At 38.8% G+C, this 24,098-nt stretch overlaps 1 protein-coding gene across 1 annotated transcript in view; it reads right to left on the bottom strand.

The window, feature by feature from the left end:
- EPB41L4A (erythrocyte membrane protein band 4.1 like 4A) overlaps positions 1 to 24,098 on the bottom strand; it is a 118,903-nt gene that overhangs the window by 60,294 nt on the left and 34,511 nt on the right. Inside the window, exons 3-5 of the mRNA XM_039567816.1 lie at positions 11,394 to 11,498; positions 4,570 to 4,621; positions 3,406 to 3,484 (exon numbers count right to left, since the gene is read on the bottom strand). Coding sequence (XP_039423750.1) covers positions 3,406 to 3,484; positions 4,570 to 4,621; positions 11,394 to 11,498 — 236 coding nt within the window. The remainder of the gene's footprint in view (positions 1 to 3,405; positions 3,485 to 4,569; positions 4,622 to 11,393; positions 11,499 to 24,098) is intronic.

Raw genomic sequence — 24,098 nt, 5'->3', positions numbered from 1 at the left:
TGCAGATACAATCCATTATCTCCCTAAAATGTCATTTCGCTCTTTTGACTTTCATAGAGCAGTCAGGAAGTGGGGAAGGGAATCAGAAAATGGAAAAAGAAACCTATCAATGGGCAAAAGTTTAACCTCATCACTGGATCAGAGCAAAAGAGAACTGGGTATTGGATGCTTCTTTACGCAAATATTTCCTCTGCACATACCAGAGGATCGACTACAATGCAGCAGGTAGCTTTGATGAAGTCCATGAAGAAGATGGAGGGGTGTGCCATCAGCAATTAACTGTATCTGTCATACCACAGGGTGCTCTCCTGCTTGGAATAGCAATAGCAGGGATGAAAATGTAATTTTCAAAGTCATAACCTGCTTCAACACTTGGTAAAGCTGAGACCACTTAGAATGAATCAATATGCCCAAAGCAGATGGAAAAGACAAGATAACAAGCCATTATATAAAGGACCTGCAGTTTTGCAACTTCCCATAATGATTTATAAGAAATCTTTTAAACACTGTTTGGATTTTGTCTGGTTTTATTACAACAGATTTATGCAGTGTTTCACATAATCCTAAGTGAATTTCTTGCACTGATTTCCTACAAAAGGGAAAAATACAGAGAAGGTAACTTTTACAGAAAAAAAAAAGGTCTTCCATACAAACACATAGCTTTTTCATTATTCACTAGTTCAATTTTATCTACATAGACCCATTCAGCTACACTGCAAATAATTTATTCTGTGTTAGTACAAGTTATTTATGAAAGCACCTTGGAATGATCTGTAAGCTCAAAGTGCACCTACACTGATTTCAGGGAAGTTTACAAACTTCAGGTTACATGATAGCTGACTTGGAAAACTTAAGGTCCAACCAGATTTTCTAGACTTTATCACGTGAGCCTCTGAATAAAGATATCCATGTTTTTTCTGATTAATGATTCCCCAGAATTTGTGCTGTGACAGATATTGTAGTAGAAATGTCCATCGTCTAAAAAAGAGTTAATGTTCTCTACCTTAAAGCAACAGGGCATTTGCCCAAGAATTTTCTGGGAATATCATTGGGCAACACGAAGCACAGACACTCAGTGTTCCTTCACTCTAAGCAGTACCTGAGTCCTGCTTCCAGTTTATGCCTGCAGTCATACCTAGACAAATCTTCCCTGTATGAATTATGATAGTGACAAAGATGATTTTACATCTTCTGTGGAATACACAACATCATCTTTCTGACATGAAATGCATTTCTGATGCACACCCATACTTCTGTTAGCATTCTCCACCTCTACAAAGCAGAGCTTAGAAGGAGAGGATGCTATAAATATATTATCCATGGAGCAGGTAGCTGTAGTTCTGTAGTCTCAAAATAAAGTAGCAGAGGAAACTTCAAAATACACCTGCATCCTGCACTGTTTATTGCTAAAGTGACTCCTGTAAGGTGAACAATCTCAATTCCCACTGAAGCCGCTGAACTCCTTGCAAAACCAGGCCTTTTGTCCATACCTATAGCTAAAGCACTCTCATCTTGTGTGCCGTCATGTTTGTCATGCATATATTAGAGTGCCTAATTGCGAGTTTTCTCTGGCAAACACATCCAGCAAACACCACAGTGTTAGCTTTTGCCTACAAGCCAGACAGATTCTGCTGCAAAGCAATTACAAATTTGACAGGTTTTCATTATTTGCAAAGAGTAATCATGTAATGGCACAGATCGTCAGAATCTAATAACAACAGAGTTAGCTCTCATGTCCATTAAAGTAATAAATACATACTCCAAAGAAACCCATCGGTTAGCACAAGGCAGTTAACACATCACTGGAATTACACACTTAGGCAGAAAATTATTATTATTTTTATTATTATTATAATAAATAAAAAGAGGGCCTTTAATGCCTCCTAAGTGGAAGGACCTTTAAGGGTCCCTTCCAACCCAAATGATTCTAAGGAGAATCATTATTATTATTAATAATAATATTATTATTGTTATTACTATTACTATTATTACTGTTATTTTCCTGAACAACAACAAAAAAAAACCCACAACCTTCCCTCCAAGATTTAAGAGCCTTTGAGAATAAGTGTTCATAGATGTTGAAGGTATTTGACTATTCAATATGTTTCAGAGCAGACTCACAATACTATCATATCCCTTGGCCCTCCCTCTGTACCATCTAAGGTGACAGTTCTACATGACCAAGCACTGTGAAGTCACGAACAGAGGCTTCCTAATTACACTGCAACATTTCTTGACTGGATTCACACACCTGATCAGCAGTGCAGATCACTGACTGGCCTTATCACAGGGCAAGGGGAAATCTTGTGAAAATTTAGCCCCCTGCCTCCTGGGAGGCAGTCACAACAGGTTCTGTGGCCAAAGTTCCCTTTCCCAGGGACACCTGTCTTTCCCTGTGAGCAGGATTTAAAGCTTTTCTGGGAAAGTACAGGAAAACTGCACCAAATTTGCATAGTACAGGGGCATTCCATTGCTGCCAGCTTATGCTCTTTCACCTGCCAATTCACAGCATTTATTATTTTTACCAGGCTAGCCTGGGTCTTGTTGTGTTGGAGACTTTCATTCCTGTTGTGCCAGTATGGAAACAAAAGAATTTTCTCACTCTGGAACAAGAAAAATATTCTGGCTGTGCTGCAATCTTTGATTAAGGAAAATGAAAAGCTTGCATGCATTCTAACGAATCCTCATGTGTCACATTCTTAGGACATCAAAAGAAGTATTTTGGCATCTGTTAATGCAAGCCAGCACACTAATTTTGTCTGCCTACCTACCCAAATTCTCAAATTTCCTTTTGAACCTAAAACTAATTGTCCAAGACATTTAATAAATAAAACAAACAGAAAACCCCGAAACTGTGAGAGAGTTCAGATAACCATGTGTGTGTCTGTGTGCAAGCATGTGGTACTGTGTGCATCCTCATACCTTGCAGAGGACAAGCTTAGGTAAAAGAATCAGAGGCATGCAACTCTTCAATTTCCTTCACATATTTTTAGCAAGACCAAAAGAATCCCCTAGAAAAGCAGTTCTGGAATTTAAACTATGGCCAGTAAAGAAGAAAATTCCCTGTATTTATATCTGATATCCAAGTAAACTATAAACTTGGTTATAGCACAATATAAATTCAGCTGTAACAATGCATTAGTGAAAATAAGAAAATAAAAACCCACCCCCAAAAATGCACATCAAGGCCCTTTGATTTTTGATGCATCAGAGAACATCTTTTCTTCTTGGGCTTCCAAACAGTTGTCACTACTAACCACTGTGAAGTTAATCACGATTTTCTTCCTACACACCAATGCTCAAGCAAAAACAAACCCAATCCAGACACACCATAACAATATGCACCTGGATGAAATATATTGCTAGCCTGAGATCAACAAACTACACTTTTATGAAATACTGTACCTTGTTATTTCTTCCTTAAGTTTACATGGATCCTCTGCATAAAATTTTATGCCAAAATACAGAGTGTATGGTGGGCCAGCTGTGGGAAAAAAAATTTAGTGTAGAAGTGAGTAATCATGAACTGCTAATTGGTATGAATTGTTACTAGCTGACTACAGGACAGCTACTAAGAAGTCTATATTAACATTTTATGAAACTTGCAATTTTCTGAAAAAAATGTAACATCCACACCGGAAGTCCATACATCTACACTCATTACACATAAGCAGGAAAAAAAAGGATTTTTATAATTTTTTTTAATCTTTTAATTATTCACATCTTGTCTACTTGGAATTTTTTCTTATTTTGAAAATTTCACTTTAGCTTTCATTGCTAAATTGTTACTTCCCCAAGATAGTTTTTTTTTGCTGCTTGATTTTGATGTTTAAATATTTTTTCCACTGAAGCTATCTGAAAAATGTAATTGTGCCTGAAATGTGATTGTCTGTCATAACTAATAATACTGAATAGTAATTCCTTCCACACTTCCAAGTATCTTACGGAGCATCTTTAATTATGTTAAATTTAGAAATACTTGGAAAAGGTCCTCTAATACACCTTTTAAACATATTACTCTTCTGTTATTCAGATAACTCAGTACCAAAATTCTTACAGCTATATTTATTTCATGCATGCTCCGCTTCTACATCTTTTTTTTAAACATGTCCAAATCCCATTCTTTAATTGTAATAAATATAACAGATCTAGCATCTGCAATATCTGAAAACTGACAGTAATAGAAGAAAATCTATTATCATTAGGAGGCACTGCTTTTACTTTAAGAAGCAGAAGGGAATCCTAGTTGGTTGTGGTATGCTAAGCGTGACAGAGGCATCACAGCTCTTATAGAATTAATTATATGAATTAAGAATAGCACCACTTATTAGCCTAAAACAAAATTCAAGCACACAGAAATCTCTGGACAATAACCACACAGAATAGTACCAAATGATACCATGTGCAATCTATGTGTAAAATTTTGATACCATTAGGAACTACAATAACAAACTTGTTAAGAACTATCAATCTGCTGTGACTAGAATAGAAATACTGTGCAGACTGTATAGATGGAACATTGTTACTTCATCTTCAGATATGTCTTTGAAGTTCAAATTAAATACATACTGTTTATCAATTCTTTATGTTCAGCAAGGGTCTTGGCAGGATCCAGCCAGTACTGCAAGACAGATAATTATGGAGATCAGTTACTTAACTTGGAAAATGAACACAGAAAAATTGGTTATTCATATCACTTAAACTTTTCTTCTTCCCTCATACTGAGCTGAGAGGAGGAACTGCACTCTCATCTCTGGAAGAGAGTGTGCTGCTACTTATGCTAGTAAAAATAAATATCAGCTAGCATGAGAAAATATGCTTTTCTGTGGGTGCCACAGGTCTTGAGCTCAGCACAGGTGAGATCAAACACTTCAGCGTGGTGGAGAAGAGACAAGAATCTCATCTGCCTTTTCATTTCTCCAGTGAGTATTTAGCATTGTGGCCATGACACAAACCCACACTTAAAATCACCATGAAGCTATTTATTATTTCAAAGGCTGCCAAAATTTTCCTGAAGAATGCAAGAGGTGGGGGGAGGAGCAGGAGATTTCTAACATTTTATTTGCAAGCCAAAGATGAATGGAATTTCATGGATAATGAAAAGGCATTTTTCAAGCCAAAGTTAAACAATGAAGATGAGAACATTTACAGATCCAAGAACCCCAACACCACAGCCCTGTGGGCACACCTACGCACACATACTTAGTAATGCGTAGTAGATACTTGTTAAATGCTTGTATAGATGGATAAAGTGTCACGCATAGTTACACTTCCAGGCTGATAGGCTGCAGTGCTGGGAGAAGTGGAACAAAAAAACGAGTGTCTCATTAATCCAGTGCACCTGCACAGCAGTTGCTGACAACAAACCCCACAGTCGGAAATGCCAAGGCAGCTCCGACACACCGCTTTCGCCCTTTTCATCTCCTGGCAGCCACTGTGACACTCCCCAGTGCTTCCCCACCTGTATCTCCCCTGCACAGGCTTACAAGCAGCTCACCCCTGCTGCCGAGAAGTGGAGGACCCAGCACCTACCCACCTACCTGCAAGGGATTAATGTTGTGAATCTAAAAGAAGTATTTAACATTTACAGAAGAAATGGGAAAAAAATTAATCATTTTTGAATAGTCCTAACCAATGAAACTATCCAATTACTAAAGTGACTAGTTTACTATTTGTTCTTTACAAATACATTTAGTGTGACTTTAATAATTTTTTATTTATTACTATGACTGATTTAAAAGTTACAATGTCATTAAAGAAAATAACTGCCTTTTAAATTTTAGGTAGAAATGACGTTTAAAAAAAAAAAAAGATGTTTTACATTATAAAGAATAAATGGGCTCTTTTGTCCTTTGTACTTCGACAAATCTGGCTCCCATACAAGCCAGATTTGTAAGCAGCATCCATCCAAGCTCTATGCAGTATTTCATATTTAGCCCTTTTAAGTGCCTGCAAGCACTTTACCACAAATCTGGAATCTTAATTTTTTGTATCTGCATAGGGTTAAACTTGGGTCAAATTCCATAAACCTACTTGAAACAAATATTAACTTGGTTGAAATGTTTGCTGTGGTATTAATCAATGAAGTCTCTGGTGCAGAAAGATCTATCAACTTCAAAATAAATGCTGGACTGTCTTAATTAGATTCTTACAAACCTGTAGCTATCGTGCCACATGTGTCAGTTTTTGTTCACATTTACAAAAGAAATACAATTTTGAAAAGAAAATGTATCATTTTTCAATTATAGTCTCCAGTTATCGAGGTTTTCCCACAACCTAAGACAACACTAAGAATTGGAATTGTTGTGTCAGTTTTTTCCTGCAAATGTTCAGAGCAAAGAACATCAATCTGCTGAGTTCAGGACATCGCTATTATACAAGAAATGTAAAAATTTTCAAGTAATTCCTACATAAAAGTATGTATTTAATGCTTCTGTCTTCATTATTAGAATCTGAAATTATATAGATTATATTTAGCATCATATCATCAGTGTACTGATCTTGCTGCACTCTAAAAGTTTATTCTTACTACCTGTAACTCACCTGACCATCACCTTTGTGTCTGTTGTTTTTTATCCGTTAATATTCCTTTAAAATTTCTTGTTTCTACTCAACTTTATCATTCTCCATATTCTTTCCACCGGTTATGTCATCTAATTTAACACGCACAACAGTTCTCTTTCTTCCTAGATAATTTACCGTGCTTGGGGATGAGTGTAAAAATCCATAAAAAGAACAAAAATCCATTCAACAAAACACAAGCTAAGTACAATTCGACTGTTTTTCTAAGATCTTGAGGACAAAATATGCTCTACATTGTATGAGATTTATTCCCTGTTTTGCCATGGGTTACCTCCTACCTGCTGTGTTCTCAGGTTTGTGTGCTCAAACAGAGCTTCCTCGTGGCAGAGGAGAAAACACACCTACAGGGTGGGGGCATGGTGCAGTATGAATGAATAGCATGGTATGTCCTTCTGTATTTTTGTTTCTCCTCTTAGAGCCCTAAGAGGGTATCAGTATGTGGTACACACTTATTATGATAGCTCAAATAAGCATTATCAGGTGCGAAAAGAAGAATATTTACATCACAGCATGCTGTAAAATTTTTGGTATATAGCACCATTCTTTTGGCATTTGACAAGGGAACACCCTTTAGGTTTCAGAAGTACCCTTTCCCTCATCAAATTCTGCTCAGCTTCTCCTGACATATCATGTATTAAAATTGCTATCTCCATTCTGCCTTTTGAGTACCTCAAGAAAATACTGACCTCTTCCAGAACAGTAACTAGCTTGGCTGTCCTACAGACCTCTGGCAAAGCCATAAGGCAGTAGCAAAGGGACCACGTGGAAAACCCCTGGAAGCTGGAGCACAGCAGGAACCAGCAGTGAGAGTGGCAGGACAGCCCTCCCAGCACCAGTTTACCCAGCCCCTGGAGAAATATATCCCTGGGCCACTGTTTTGCCCAAATACTAAAGAAATGAGAGACTGTAGTCGGAAGAGTGTAGCCAGCAGGTCGAGGGAGGTGATCTTGCTCCTCTGCTCATCCCCAGGGAGGCCACATCTGGAAAACTTTGTCCAGTTCTGGGCTCCTTCATGCAAGACAGACAAGGAGCTACTGGAGAGGGTCCAGCGAAAGGTCACAGAGATGATGAGGGGTCTGGAGCCTCTCTTTTAGGAGGAGAAGTGAGAGCTGGGCCTATTTAGGCTGGAGAAGAGAAAACTGAGAGGGGATCTCAGTAATTCCCATAAATATCTCCAAGGTAGGTGCCAAGAGGATGATGCCAGACTCTTTTTAGTGGTGCCAGTGACAGGACAAGGAGCTATGGCCAAAACTAAAACACAAGTTCCACCTCAGTGAGGAAGAACTTCTTTACATTGAGGGTGGCAGAACATGGGAACAGATGCCCAGGGAGAGTGTGGAGTGTCCATCTCTGGCAACAGTCCAAATCCACCTGGATGTGTTCCTGTGCCACCTGCTCCAGGTGACTCTGCCTTGGCAGGGGGTTGCTCTGGGTGATCTCCAGAGGTCCCTTCCAATCCTAACAACTCTGTGATTCTGTGAGGCTGGACAGTTTCCTAACCTACCCCCAGCTTCTGCTGCACATATTCTGGTGATCGTGTCTCATCAGAAAATACCAGATGGGGCACAAAGTCCTGGCAGATGAGGCAGAAGACACAAATTTCCCCTCCAGCAAGAGCCAGCTGATGATTCACATTGAGAATCACGAGGACAGTATCTGGTGTCAGCTTACAGTAATTTGGGTACCAGCACTCTGCAGCAATGCAAAAGGCTCAGGAGAAGGCTACATGATGAAGCACAGTAAGAGATTCAGTGTCATTCCAAGAAAATTGGTCGTTCTTTTAAAGGTACTCAAATACTGCATGAAAAGAAGTACCATGTAGTTTGTCAACAAAGGCACTAAGATATTAGGAAACACTACTGACAACCCACAGCATTAGCTGAACCCATCTGTTCACTGGGGTGTAGTTTTATATCACAGAATTTTAAATTCATTATTAAATGTTGTATTTTAACTAATTATTAGAAGGTACATTTTATTGTTCCTTTGGAGACCTGTCTTGTTCAGAGCACTAAATAAATATAGGTAAAGCTATTCTGGCAGGAACTTGTAATCTTCCAGAGCATAATTCTTCCAATTGAATACTGTCCTTTTACTGCGGAGAGTTTGGGGATACCTGGAATGTCAGTAAAGCGAAATTTGTGTAATATGACCAAATAACTACCCTGGAGACAGGGTCATCCAGTTTATGCTTCATCCTACTCTTCGTGGCCCTGCCAGTGCCACCCAGTTCTGTCAATCTGTTTGCTGCATCCAGCTCTTCTCACAGGCTAATTAGTTTGTTGGCTGTTCAGGAAGAGACCATTTTAATGCTACACATTCATATACACTACATAGCACAGTGAAACCTTGTTCACTCATTAGAGCCCTACTGGTAGTACTAAAATAATTATGATACCACCCACAGAAGAGGTAGCTCACCAACACAGCACTTAAAAGACCACCTGGAAGTGCTCAGGCTTGCAAAAGTAATGGGGAAAATAACTAAACAAGCCTTTTCAAACCCTTAATAATAAAAATGTTTCTTTTGTGACTGGTTTGTGTTCTTTAAAATATGTAAGTTTTGTCTATGCTGCTTTATTCATCATTCAGTTAAATATATAGTGTGACAAAAAAACCTGACAGTACAAATAAAACTTTCCCTACCACAAGCAATGTATTAATAGGTAGCCCAACCCCCAAATACTTTTCTCCTCTGAGACTAACTCAGGTTTTAAAACTAATTAGCAAGGTAACCTTTTTCCTCTTCCCTTAGGAAATCTACTGTGGTCAATCCAAAAAATATCCAATCCAAAATTTAAATCCAGGCTTCTTGCCAGCCATTACAGGGCTAATTCCCACAACAGCCCCAAGAGTTCTAGCCATAGTCAGCATGCAACTAAATATATGTTTACAGCTAAAGCACAAGGTATTGTTTGGTGCATGAAAACTTTCCATTATATTGTCCATTCTTATGAGCTTATAAGATTTCACTAAAAATAGCAAGCTAGCAGCATAAAACTACACATCACAAAACACATAAAACTACACACAGTAGCATTGTTTGGCTCATTTATGAACTTTTTAGATGAAAGAGCATCAACTTTTCGTTATCGTGACACAGCCAAACAACAGGAAAAGGCTTTTTCACAACAGCTGGTTACAAAATGGCCCAGGTGCAAAGGCAGCAGCACAAACTTGGCCAGTCACTGTGGCAGCATCTACATGGCAGGGCAGGTGCACTCCATAGGCTGGCGTGCAGCTGAGGGCCCGTATCCACATGGCAAGTCCAGTGTTGGTGCAAGAGCAGCTGAATGACAGAAGTGGGATAAACACCTTCCTAATCCATGGGAAAAATCAAGAATCACGGTAGCTTCCTGACCTTGGGCTAGCCAGAGGATAAAGCCTAAAGCTAACATTAAATTTACAACACTGGAGCACCACATGAGAGAAAAAGTAGAACAAAAGGATGTGCACTAAAATGTGCTTTTATGTGTCCCTTTCACAATAGAGATGCAATCCTTTTTATATGCATATTGTCATATATACCACTAAATACACCCTGTGTATGCTTCTGGAAATATTCCCAGGAACAGCCATTTTTACTTTATTTGCAACCACAGGAAAAAGGAAAACACTTTGGAGAGCAAAAAAATACCTACCTGCTCTTCATTCACACCTCAAATTCCTCAGGAAACTAAAACTACAGTTTTTAGCAGTCTACCTTTGGTTCACAGCTGAATCTGGCTTTCATCTTCATGGAATGAAATTTGGTTAGAAGCTTATCAAGGAACTGAATTCATAAATGTTTGGACTACAGCACAGAAATTAAGATACAGCAAGTGGGGCAGTCTGTAGCTCTCAGTAGCAATCAGTAACCTTCTGCTTAACACTGTTCTGAATTCAGTCTTTACGTGATCAACTTCTGTTTAACAGAAGAAATTGGCAAATATTTAGCCAATTCAATAAGTTATTACTGTATTTAGATGAAACAGGGTCTTGTGCAGTACTATCATCACAAAACACTAGCTTCAAAACTGTAAAGGCTTGACTTAACTTAGCCATAGGCCAGGCAATATTACCTTCATAATTTTAAGGTAATATGAAGACCACACTGTGAATACAGCGCTGGTTCCTCTTGCTGAGCACTCCCTGCTCCTCACCTCTGCCAGCAGCAATCCGGCACAAGCCTTTGGAGGGGCTGCTCCAGCGCTGCAAGAGACTGCCTGCTTTGGCTGAAACATCTCAGCCTGGCTTCCTTCTTCTTGTCTGTTTAGGATGGTAATCTCCCAGTAGAAAAAGCCTCAGATGTGTGGGTGAGTCCCTGTCTCAGAGGCTCTAGAGAGCATGGGCTCAGGGACACAGAGATGGTTCAGGCAGAGTGAAAATGGCATGGCCCAACACACCCTGAACCAGGTGCTCAGGAGCATTGCAAGTGAAGCTTGCACTGTGATGCACTCAGGGACACTTCTTCCCAGGCACTGCAGGGCCAAGTGAGGCTGAAGGGCACAGAGCACCAGGCACTGGCTGCAGGGCACAGTATTAGAGAGGAAAAAAATATCAATCCTACTTGCATAGAATACGTTTTTACTCTTTTTACTTTCTTGATTTAGTTTTCAACAACATTTAGTGTTTGATTCTGTTCCTAAGACATTAATAGCTATTCCAATAGCTATTTATTGCAAACAAACAAAAGAAATTATTACTGGAAACCTGAGCCAGGAAACAGTTAAAGTTAGGGGAAATATGACAATCTAATGCTTTACAGGCAAACAGCACAACAAGGTAAATTTTATACATGGCAAATCCAATCTGCTGTGTCTTTTACTCACCGTTTGATGACTTCGGTCACAGTAGCGCAGTCCAAAGTAATCTATTTCCACCAGGTTTAAGTGACGAAATACGTAGCCCAGGACAACCGACCCTTTCGTTGACTTCTGTGGGAAAGAATTTACAGAGCCTATTCACAAAGATGCTCTGCCTTTGTCAGCTATACGCAGTGGCATTCATGCATTCAATTAGCTTTGTCTAAAAAAAAATTGAGGAAGTTCCCAGTGCCTTTAACAATTCAGCAGTACAGATGAAAATATTTTACACATTTAAACAATAATTCTGTAAAATACTATTAGGAAGCTGGTAAGGTAGTAGTTACACAATACCAAAAGAAAAACAAAAAAAAACAAACAAAAATTCCACAGTTCTGGTGAACATAGCATTTTTCAAATCACACTCACCCTTCCAGTACAGACCTGTCACTCAAACTCTGACAATGGAGATCAGGAGGCAAAACTGCCCTTAAGACCTAAATTATACATCATTAACTTCTCTGTTACTAATCTTTGTAAAGAAGGTTAGGTTTTACTTGTTGTAAAATATTTTTGATAGTAGAAGGGGGAGCAGTCCAACACCCTGAATTGAAATAATCCCGCTGTTTTCTTGAATAGCACTTCATTAAGTATCTACAACAGTATTTGCAAACAATGCTGGGGACAATATTGCAAACAACAGTGCTGTTGAGAATGCTCTATAAAAAGCTCACTTCCACCTGAATGCCTCGTATTTGTCGGTTCGCCTGGCAGTGAACAACAAACAGATGAGGAAGATGGAGAATAATTACACAGAATGATCTCCCCTCAGAATCAGTCAGAGCCTTTGACCATTACAGTCCTAAATTCCACAAGCAAATACAGACATAACTCACAATTAGGTTTTGCTTAGCTGCTTCATATTTTGTAAACTACTAGATTGTAGTAAAATCACCACAGAGAAAAGAAACAGAAAGTGGAAGCTGTGGGATATTGTTTGTGCTATTTCACTTTCTAGTGGGATATTGTTTGTGCTGTTTCACTTTCTAGTCTATGAGCAAATAATTTCAAAATCAAAATGGCAAATAATACTGATTTAAAAATCCTTTAATTTATCTTTTCTGGTGAAATATCAATCACATCACAATGGTGAAGATCTATTTTTTTTTCAGCAGGTGCATTTGGTCAGGATTCATAAGTAATCCCATGAGCAGGGACAATAAAACAATTTCAGGTGGCCACTCACACACTAAGCAAGCCATGACAAGGTAAACATCTCTGGTAGGCTGGAAATCGCATATCCATGCTATTCACCAGATTTACTATATATTTGCTTAAAGCAGGAGTTGTACTTGAAAGGTTCTCTTTGTCTAAATCCATCACAGTGGTTGTTTACATCAAGCGACTGCAATTACATATTCCCTCAGCATGTACAGTGAGCCTTAATGATCAGCCACAAAACAGAGGGCAGTCTGGAGGGAAACATGATTAAGCTAAGCAGAAAGTCACTAAATCTCAATTTATCAAGTTGGATAAAGCAGAGCAATACAGTGATTTTATCATCAGTTTCATCAACAAGAAACTGAACTTAGGTTGTGAGAACAAGGCAAGACAAGCTATAGAGTGACCATCAGGAGCACTGCAGCAAAAAGATGGAACAAAACAAAACACACCTTAAAAATACTTAAAATACAGGTCTGATTACTAGACAGTGGGGATTTAAGACTGAAATGTAATTGTCCTTGCTCGTTTTATTTTTAGATTAGTTGTTATTCAAAAGAAGCAGAGGAGACATCCCACTAAAATGGACATCGTTATCTCATCATTCATATATTGGACTTGATGATCCTGATGGGACCCTTCCAACTGGAAAGTTCTATGTTTCTATGTCATGTAAGGCAAATACCTTCACCATTGTAGCTGTTTCCATTATCATTTAAGCAGTACAGCAATGTCTTGGGAACCTAGGACTGAACAGGCATCTTCAGAAACAGACATGAGGAAAGTTCAAAATAAACAAGCAGTCTGACTCCAAACAACCTTTGCAGATAAATGATGGCAACACTTCCAGCTGGGTACTAAACATTCAGAGAACGTTTTAGACTAAAGGATCTCCACCATCAGCCACTCAGAGTCAATGGCTTTTGACACAGTTAACCACAGTGAGGTCAGTAAACCCTTGCAGAAGGTATAAAAAGAGTTGCCTGCACCATGGCTCACAGGACACATCGCGTGGTGCCCACCCAAGCCTTGCTCACCTTCTGTGATTGTGTGAAGTTCAAATCTGTTTGCTTTCAATGAGCTTTCCACTCCTTCTTTGTCTGACCAGTATCGTTATTCACAGTGTCAGCTGATTTTATTAACAGCACTAAGAAATACTGATTGAGCCACCAAGACGAAGTTGTCAATTTCCCATTCAGGCATCTTACAATAATAGTACACAATCCTGGGAGTAATCAAAGAAGCTTAAGCCTTACAGGAGTTCAACTTACATGACTCTGCACCAGTTTAGAATACAACTACCCTTCTTGGCTGGAAGTCTTCTGCTTCATTCAGCTGAGGACTGCACAAAGAGTTTTTGGGACAGCTTTCCTTCCATGGACACTAAAGCTGGTGTGTCATCCCCAAGAAATACGTACATTTCAGACCTGTTTTGGTTGAAATTAAAGCCTCCTTTCTTTCCTTTCAGAGATAAAAGGCTTTTTAACTTCTTTTTACTTATACTGCTAGGCAGAGAGAAAACATAAATGCTTGTTAATCTATTCTCTTTTGACACAGCTCAGTTAACACTTCAGCAATTGCAGGTCCTGCAGAAACAGGTGGTCTGGCTGTGAGGAAAGACTGAGCAAAACCATCCAGCTTACAATGGCTGGGGGCTCTCCACCTCTACATCAACAAGGTGCTCAGTGCTTCGGTTACCTTCAGCATGCTGTAGTCTCCACAGCCCTCTTTGCCAATCCCTCTCACATCTTTCAGCAAAGCCTGCATGAACACAAAGAAGTGCTTTGCAAGGGAACATCCAGGATGTGAGCCAGGACCTATCTATCCTCACACCCTTCTAACCTCACCTTCCTTAACCTTGTATTTTCCCAACACTGGAGAGCACTGTCCAGGTAAAACACTGACCCTTGGAGAAACCACCACAGCCTCATTTTCAATTGAAGTTCTCATTTTTAGCCACATGATTTCAGGGTTTCATGCAAGTAATTTGCGTCTTCAAGACGAGTCAAGAAAGCAGTTTTGCTGATGAATCCCTTAGTAACTACCTCTCAGTCCTGAAACACATTTTTACTGCATTTGTACAAAGTTTTGCAAACTAAGAGAAGCCATCTTATTTCCCCTGGTAAAATTACAGGAAAGTTCAGCAAAGCTGGAAACCAAAACTGTCAAAGACGCTGAAAGTATTACATTCACATCATATGGCATTGCAAAAGTTACATAATCTGCCTTGCATTAAGCTCAGACTTGCGAAAGGTTTGCATTCTTAGGGGTAAACCCAAGTACATTTGAAAACACCAACAGCAATGCTTTCAAGAGAGAACAAAGAATTGTTTCAATGAGTCATAACATCTTGCTTTACATGTTAGCACTGTGGCTTCATAAACCAGAAAGGCAGGTTTATACTGGCTAAAGAAAATGACAGCCAGACCATTCAGGAGAAAGCTGATTTAATTGTAGTTTTCTTAATCAAATAGAAATTATTCTTTTAAAAGCAGTACACAGAGTACTGTGTTTTAACATATTCATATTACTCTATATTTAGACACCAGAAATTCTTATCTTTCACACAGCTCACCGCTTTTTTGCTCCAATGAGGTTTTTCTTGTTGGGTATTTTTTAATTTTCTCTCTTGTGTTGTACAGAGCAGTGGAGGCCAAATCAGAACTACCTACTGACGTTAACCGAGTTTAAAGACAAAATCTCTGCCCCAGTAGGATGCTAGTCCCTTTCTTGAAGGAAAAGTGCTATAGGGTAGTGAAGCCTCTTGTTATTAGAATAGAGTGTAATGCGTTGTCCCTTTTAGTTCGAACAGACATCATGAAGCTTTTCTCCTGAAAGTAATCCAATCCACACACTCTACCTCCTACAACCCCCCCAAAAAATAAGGAAGATGCAGAAGAATTCATGAGCCTTTGCCCAAAAAAAAAAAACCCTTAGAACTTTAGTTGAATATAACATCTGCCTTTTGAGATGCCTTCCCCCATCAGAGAGTCCCCCTGCAATGCAGCCTCCTCAGAGACCAAACTGCAGTATTTGCCCTAGGTAAAGGTTACTAAGGAGAGATTAAAATTATGCACAAAGGCAGCACACAATCACACATGAGAGTGAACAGATACAGAGCAGAAACATGTGTATCCAAACAGCATTTTCTCACTTTTCTTTTTGGCCTATTCTTGCCCCTTACCTCAAGCTCAGAAAAGACTAGACACTACTGCAGTTTTTCATCATCTTCCCCTGACAAAAGCAGCAAGGCATGAAGCTCTGAAATCAAAGATCTTGGTTTTTAACAACACAGAATAAGGACCCCTTTACCCCAAGGCAGTCAGCCACCCAGGCCTCAATTTGCATACCACATGTTCAAGCAGAGGAAAATCTTTAAATTAAAAATGCTAATAAACATTTACAAATATTCACCTAGACAAAACAGCTTAACCTTAATTTCCAGAATGCATGTCCAGAGAAGAATTTACATTAGTGTTATTTTATACATGCAAGGCATTCCCCAGCACAATCATAGAACAGAAATAAATACTTTCAGGAACTAAGAATTTAACAATTACAAATGAAACAACACAGGCTGCCCTAAGTATACACTATTAAAATGAACCATCCAAAATGTACTAATCCATCCCTGCCTCTCTGCTTGTATTTCACTGGCAGCAGACATGCCAACCTCTTTTCAGAGGTTTTTGTCTGAAAATTCCCCGGATTTATGGACACAGGCACAGACCTCCCTATCACTGTTCCCAAGAACTTGACACAGTGTCTGACCTGCCTGCATACAACAGATGACACTGAATTCTAAGTGCTGTATATTAAGCTATCTGTAGACTAGTTTAGCTTTCACTAGTGGTCAATCCATTGCATTCCAGTCAGAAAATGCTATTCTAGAAAAAATATCTGAAGATGCACCATATTTTCCTGGTTTTGCAATTATTGTATCTGTCGCAAATTTATATGCTTAGGAGCAAACTCCTTAAGAGAGGGATACATTCCTAGGAGCGTGGGCTCCAGCCAGTTAACCATCTCCCCTTGTAACTACTGGCTGGAGTGCACTTTGAGGCACTGTCACAGATAGATGTAAACTGATTTACTTGACTCTGAAATATAGAAGAAAAAAAGTTAAAGAAATGAGGCTTTAAAAATGTTTGGCTTATGGGAAATTAATTCAGTTCAGTGGGGTCCTTTTTGGGGAGAAGATATAAGCAAGTATATTTATATTTACATGGTATAGCAATGCAATTTGTATCTGCACTCACATTAAAAGGAATGCTCTAAGCAGGAATCAAAGTCCACTGAAGACAACAAAGGGCAAGCAGAGCAAGCAGAGCAAGCAAATAAGTAATGGGAAGACAACTAAATTTTGGGAATTTAATTAAATACTTACTAGTGCTTTAAATTTGATCTCTCCTCTGTAATGTACAAAATGGCAGCAACTAGTTCTGTGTGGAGGAATTCTAGCCATATAAATTTTATTTTAAAATCTATTCACTAATCTATCCCCTGATATTAACATTATCCAGTTCATTAGCATCTACATTCACCATATGACAGATGAGTTAAGATACCAACAATAATGCATTTCAAGTTTTCCCAGAAAAGATCTTTTCTGAAGAATTGAATACCAATGAGCATTTCCATCATTCTCATGTACTTTGAATAATTCTACACCTAAGAAAGGAACTATGACAATACTAAAGAAATTTGAAAATACAGCATACAACCACCCATTGGGAACGGTGAAGATGTAGGTTACTATTGTTTTTCCACTTTTTGAAGATGCTCTTCACACTCAGATGTGTGACCTGGTGTACCTTCTTGTCAGGAGAGGGAAGTGAGCAACCCATGGTAGAGCACTTGGTGGAAGTATTGCCCTGGCAGAGAAAGGATGCTGTACTTATTTTTGGCACATTCATCCTAAATAAAGTAAGCATCCCCTGTTTTCTAGGTAATTTTCATGACATAGTTTCTGCAAATCTTTTTCCAGTCATTGAAGTCTTTCTTGAAACCTTTCTCATATAATCTTGCTGCAATTTTTAAAGTCCATTTTTGCTGTTGGTCATTTTGGCATTCTTGATTTCTGTTTTCTCCCCTTTTCAGTTCTTTTGCCTTATTTGTCTTCCTGTATTTCTTATGCTCTTTATGGCAATATTCCTCATGCTAGTTTTGTCAACGTACATACAAAATATCAGTTGAGGAATAAATACATAGGTATAATCTATTTTGTGTCAGACATCTAGTCCTGGTATGTTTGGTTCTATTCCTCCTATTTGTGATTTCTGCCTTTGTGCCGAAGGGAGGCACTTGAGGTACCAAAGCCTCAATTCTAATATCTCTATCTTTTCCTATGGCCATCATTTTAAACACCTCTTTTAAATTAGGTGTTGCATGCATTTTCATGGAGCATATATTAAACTCATTATGCACAGCAGTTTTAGAGCACAGGGACTTTAAATATGTCACTTGCTTTGCTTAACTGCTTTAAGTGCAAGGCTGACAAGGGAGTGTCAGTGAAGAGTTGAACTCTAAAAGGCTTTCAGAAAGAGAAAATGTTGACAGTTAAAGACTAGACACTCACTCTGTCAAACTGCTCAGGGATTTTACTATTACTGCAGCTATTAAACAAAGAAGTAATGAAGTTATTTTCTTGTTACAAGAAGTTGGCCCAAACTATTAGCTGGTAGAATGGTGAGCAGGTTTTTTGTGTTGTTTGGGAAGTTTTAGGAGCAAGAAGAATGGGAAGGAGAAAAGGTCAGTGTACATCTTGCCAATCCTTTATTTTGATGTTTTTTCATTCAGAATGAATAGCTGTACTGTCAGAGCTGAGCATACCTGCAGAAGCTTGTTTGTACAGAGCTCCACTAGACTGAGCAAAAACCAAACCACCTTCTCATGCTCTCTCTCCCTCAGCAAAGCCCAAATTTGGTGCCCTGCTTACCACCCACTCTCAGCCTTGTTAACCTCTTTGCTTTCAAGTTGCTTCTGCTTTTCTTAGGATAGTTATTTCTGCTACTCTCTGGCTTTACCTGTGTCATCCCCTCCATTTTCTATTTCCCCTCCTTTAGTCTGCACGTCATTTCTTGAAGTCTTTTCAATATTCTGGTCATGAAGTCAGCAACTTTTGATGGATATTCCCAAGTAAACTCTCAATTTAAATTTTAACCCTGTATTTCCAAATCCCCATGTTCAAGAGTAAGGGCTACAACAAATGCAACACAGAGGCTTAAATCTTCATCTTCAAGTCAGTTCACCCTTAGAATCCTCTATCAAGCTCAATTTAAAAAAAAAATGTAATAATTTATGTTTTCCTTCTTCAAAAGCAGTGGTGTTAGCATGATTTTGTTTATCATTTGATTCTGCTAATTGAACTGTCTTATTATCAGTCAAGAGATATTACAAGAGCAGAAGTTACAAGAGAAACAGTGGAATCTTCTCAGATGCAAAACTAATGGAAAAGACAAAGAGAGGATATATTTCTTGAAAGGACAGAGACACTTTTTCTCCCTAGCTCTGGCACAGAAAGAGCCACTAAGAGACTCAGGGAAGAAAGACAAAAAACAAAAATAGTAGCTCTCTCCATTCCACAAGCCTTTCAAAGCACAAGGATCTTTGGAACTTTCCTCTTCCACCACAAACCTGTAGGAGTCCTGCCCCAACACAGAGCCACTCACATCCCAAAAAGCTTTTTCCAAACATTTGATCATTTTTAATATTTAAAAGTTTTATTTCCAGTTTGATGAAGTTCAGTTTCTCATTTGGGCTGACACCACCAAGTCACTTACTTCTGCACTGCTGACAGACAGAAGGCAAAGGAATACATGTATTACCCTGAAAAATGTACATACATTTTCTGTACATCTTTGCCATGGTGCTTCTCAGAAAACTGATTTCATTCTACTGGAAACTTAATTCTCATTGAAATGTCTCATAATAAACATCTGGAATTTCATATAAAAAATAAAATTGAAGATTGACTTTTTAAAAATGTCTTCATTTTTTGTTTAATAGACATTCCCCATTAGAGCAATGGAGGATAAACTGCAAGTATTTTTGTTCTAAAAATAGTTTTCCAGATATCCTCGTTGGCAAATGCCACCCACACAAAAAAAAAAAAAAAAAAAAAAAAAAAAAAAAAAAAAATGCAGTCAGCATGTTTCCACCAGGACAAGAATAAGCTACCCATTAGCAGGGCATAATGGCTGCTAATGGGGAACTTTATACACCTGCATTCTCTCCTTCCCCTTCTAGAGTTTCTGGCTGTCCTGAAGAGATGCTATCCAGTGCCACACACTTCATGGGCTCATATTACCATTTCACTGGTGCTAGGCTGCATTCAACTTTAACAGGCTTGACTGAAGATTAAAAAAACAATATAAAAGCCCCTGCATGGGAAAGGAAGGACGCTCAGGGAGCCGCGGCTGCAGAGGGGGATGAAAAGGAAGTATCCATCACAGCTCCCAGCTCCTTGTCACCCTCTGACTAGTGCTGCCTGGCCCCTCACACCCACACTCACAGCAAGAGTGCCCCATTCAGCTGTCAATCAATTCCCAAATCATTCAGCTGTCAGTCAGTTCCCGAATCACTGCAGATTCCAGCCCTGCATATTCAGATAAAACACAATCCAAGCCAGAGGGGGTTTTTTTTGTAGAATGATACCCCTGCACATAAATAAAAACAAAACAGAAGTGTTAAGTTAAAATAGTGACACACATTTAAATTGAAAGCATCGACGGAACCTGCAAACCATTAATTCATTCTTTTGTGTGTATGTGGCAGTGTCACCATGAATTGTTTCACCTCCCCCCCGCAATTCACACAGGACTATCACTGTCTTCTCCCTGGCATCATTGCTCATCCCTGGCTGCCAATCCTATGCTCCTTAATTAGATCTACCCGTCGTGTAATCCAGGGGTTATTGTGTGCCTTCCCGAAGCACTTCCCAGTTCCTTGCCCTTTCCCGCATGCTGCCTCATTCCACAGAGCACTAACATCATCCTCCCTGCTCATACCCCCTGTCACAGACAGTGCTGCTTCCCCCAGCCAGACACCCCCACTGGCTCCTGTGTATTGCACTGAATCCTTACTCCACTACTTTGACCCACCTCCAAATCATTTCTTCGCTCTCTCCTGCCGACTTTGCCCTTGACCCCACGTGAATCAAGACAGGAAATTTCTCCACACTCTTGTATTGTGGGACAGGTAACGCAGAGACACATTCGACGGCTCCAAATGCAAGAAAATTGTTTTCAGTTTTGGTGCCCAAACTCAAGCACCAGAAACACCAGAACCTGATAGGGCCGGTGTGAGATAGCATCTTTATGGGACTTCACTGATAAAGTCTGAGGAAATCTCTCCTGAGAGAGAGATTCCAGCATCTTAAATGGGCTTATTGTAGGCATATCTTAAAAAAAACAGAGAACAACACACCTCTGGCATAGTGACCATGCTGACAGCAATTATAAATGAAGCTCTTTGCTCCAAGAGCAAAGACCTCTTTTTGTTCCTCAGACAAAAGTTGTCTGGTTTTCTTTTTCTTTGACAGCCCTTTTTCTCCTTGTTTCACTCTTGGAAATACCTAAACTGATTTGAACAAAACTTTGTGAAATAATTCTTTGCAAAGTCTGAAAGCTGATGAGTAGAAAACCTACAAACAGAACAACCAACTCCAGTAGGGCTAACAACCCTCTCCCTTGCACCTTCCTTTCAGGAAAGTCCCACAAGCTTCTCACACTGAATTTACAGCTATTTCCTCAGAGATAAAATTAAAAAGTCAGTATTACTCTGAACAAGTTCTTGGGCAAGGAACTTTAGTGATAACACACCTATTTCCCTATGAAAAGGTAATGCACAAAATATTCTGTGTGGCTTTAAGGGAAACTATGGCATATTTCAGTGACATTTTCTTTCCCTGTGACCTCCATTCTTTTTCCCTTTTAGCAAGTAAACCTCTCAAGTAGTAACTCAATGTTAATCACAGTGATTCAGGCAAGGACACTACTTTCTCACTACTTAGTCTTCACTGGATCCCTAAAATGGGTAGCATATTTTGAAGTGTCTGTATATGATATGGGAAAACTGCACAAACCAGAAAACACAATTTACATGTTCACGTACTCATCAATAAAATTACCACAATCTCTTTATTTTTAAGAGATGTTTAACGTATCAAGGTTGTTGGAGAAAGATGTTTTTAACATAAGGCTACAAACCAAGTAACTGCTATACCTTGGTTTGAAACCTATTCCTGCAGAAGGTTTTTATTCTTTGATATGGAACATTCAAGAAACTGAACATCTTAAACATGGTATAATATGATATGTATGATAGATACTTATATATATGAGAGTTACATTTTTGTATCCGGTTGCTGTTTACCTATGTTAACAAGAATGTTCCATATAATGAAAAAATAACCCCCACCCACCTTAATTAGCATCTCTACAATACATCTCCATGAAGGAGAATATAAAGCAATTATATTCGTGTGCAAATTTGGATTAATTTCTTTACTACCAGCTGATAGGCGGATTAGCAATACGCATAGCATAAAGATCTATACACAAACACAGCACATATAATTTTGCAGAACCAGATCCTTCTTTCTTTACATTTAGTACAAAACTAACAAATATGTCTGTTCAGTAACAAAAGTTGCAGAGATGTAAGCAGTTAACCCCTTAATGCTCATAGTCTAAGTATTGTGACTCCGCTGAAAAAAAGGCATCCTTGCAGCATCTCCAGCATCAGACTCAAGGGGTTAGTTAATGAAATGCCCCAGGCATGCCGTCCTTTCCTATGTGCTGTACTCTATGACCCCACTTACACATCTCAAGCAAGAAGGAAAACAGCTTTTAAAACAGCTTTCTGACTATAGACATGAAATCCCAAACATATTTCACATTAGGGAAAAAAAGGAGTTGATTATTACCAGAAGACAACAATATCTGTTTAGAATCCACTGGTGATGTGAAAATAATTCATTCAGATTTAAGTAAATGGGAAATTTATTACTGAATTCTAAGGCAGAGAATTTTAGATTAATGTTAGAAATAAGATATTAAGTCTTCAGCCTAAAATTTGCTAAAAGTGGAGCTACTCATGAGCTTAATCACCTTCCTTTAGATCCAAACAGCACAGTGGTCCCAGCTACCTCCAAATATCAGAGTTAAAAACTGATGATTGCAATAAATGCAAAATAAACTATGAAACTGAAGGCTGACTGTAAAAACTTCTCTCTTTAAATCCTGAGCTTGCAGGCAAGCCACTGGTGTATTGTCAGGAGTCTCCAGCAGAGAATCTCCAGTTCTGTTACAGCGGTACCCTGCCACAGAGCACTGGATGAACCTTAAACGATCATGTTTTAAAGTGAATTATTTTAAAATTCTGCATATGCCAAACACAATTCTTTCACTGCAGGCAAGTCACGACATGTTCTGCAGACTAGACCATTAGATTTCAAATGGAAGATCACTACTTTCATTTTTAACTTGCTCAAAATGTATTTGGTTATGTTCAAAACCTGAAGCCAAAATCACTCATCTCTGATCTGTGTTGAATACAAGACTTTGGCAGCATTACTATTGTTTACAATAAATATAGCTTATTGGGTGATTTGGACAAAATCCTGTTCACACTGAAATTCAAAAGTAAAAGAAAAAAAAACAAAACAAAACTTTTGTTTGAAGTCAGGAGGTTCACACCCTTCAGTTTTGATCTGATTGGTTGAGGGTAAAATAATGTGGCTTGCTTAGAGTAAAGCCAGCAGCATATTTAGCAGAAATTAATAAAGTAATAGCCCCTAGGCTTCCCCTTGCATTTTAGTTAAGAGGCACCATTTCTGTAAATTTTTAAGGTCTGACGCTTCATGTGGACCTCAGCCTTGCCCATACTCATCACTTTGGCAATGGGCTGCTAAATGAGATATACCAAAGTAGTGCTTCTTGAAGTTCTGTGGCGAAGTCAGTGACTCTCATTTTCCAGAATTAATTGTGACTAAGCACCCTTCCTTGTAAAATATAAGGTTTCAATTTTTGCATCCTTTTCTTTTCTGGTGATATGAACTCCTGCTCACAAAACTTCTCTGCTGACAACAACCACATCAGGACTGTTACATGAGACAACACCCAAAACCATATTAGAATATATATCTCTTTCTATACATGTTACAATATGCATGTAAAATGATTTTTAAATAACTGTATTTGTTTAGAAGTGGAGGAGGCTGTTTTATTATTTAAGGCATCCCCCAGAATACTGATGCTTCCCAACCAAGGTGAGAATTGAAACTTCATCCCAGGTAGCTAATAAAAAGAACACAGACAGTAAAACTGCAAGATTGTCCCTCTCCACTGAAAGGTGCAGTTCTCTCTAAGTCAAAGTAGGTTTCAGCAAATCTTTTCTACCATAAAAGTCTTAACCAACCGTTTTATTTCCTAACAGGTGTCGGCCCAGTATCTACCACATTAAAGATTCATCCCAGCACTATTCCTCCCAGGCTCTGCTCCTCAGCCC

Source organism: Corvus cornix, chromosome Z (genome assembly GCF_000738735.6).
Source record: "Corvus cornix cornix isolate S_Up_H32 chromosome Z, ASM73873v5, whole genome shotgun sequence".
NCBI lineage: Eukaryota > Metazoa > Chordata > Aves > Passeriformes > Corvidae > Corvus > Corvus cornix.
This window is presented reverse-complemented; position numbering and strand designations above follow the sequence as displayed.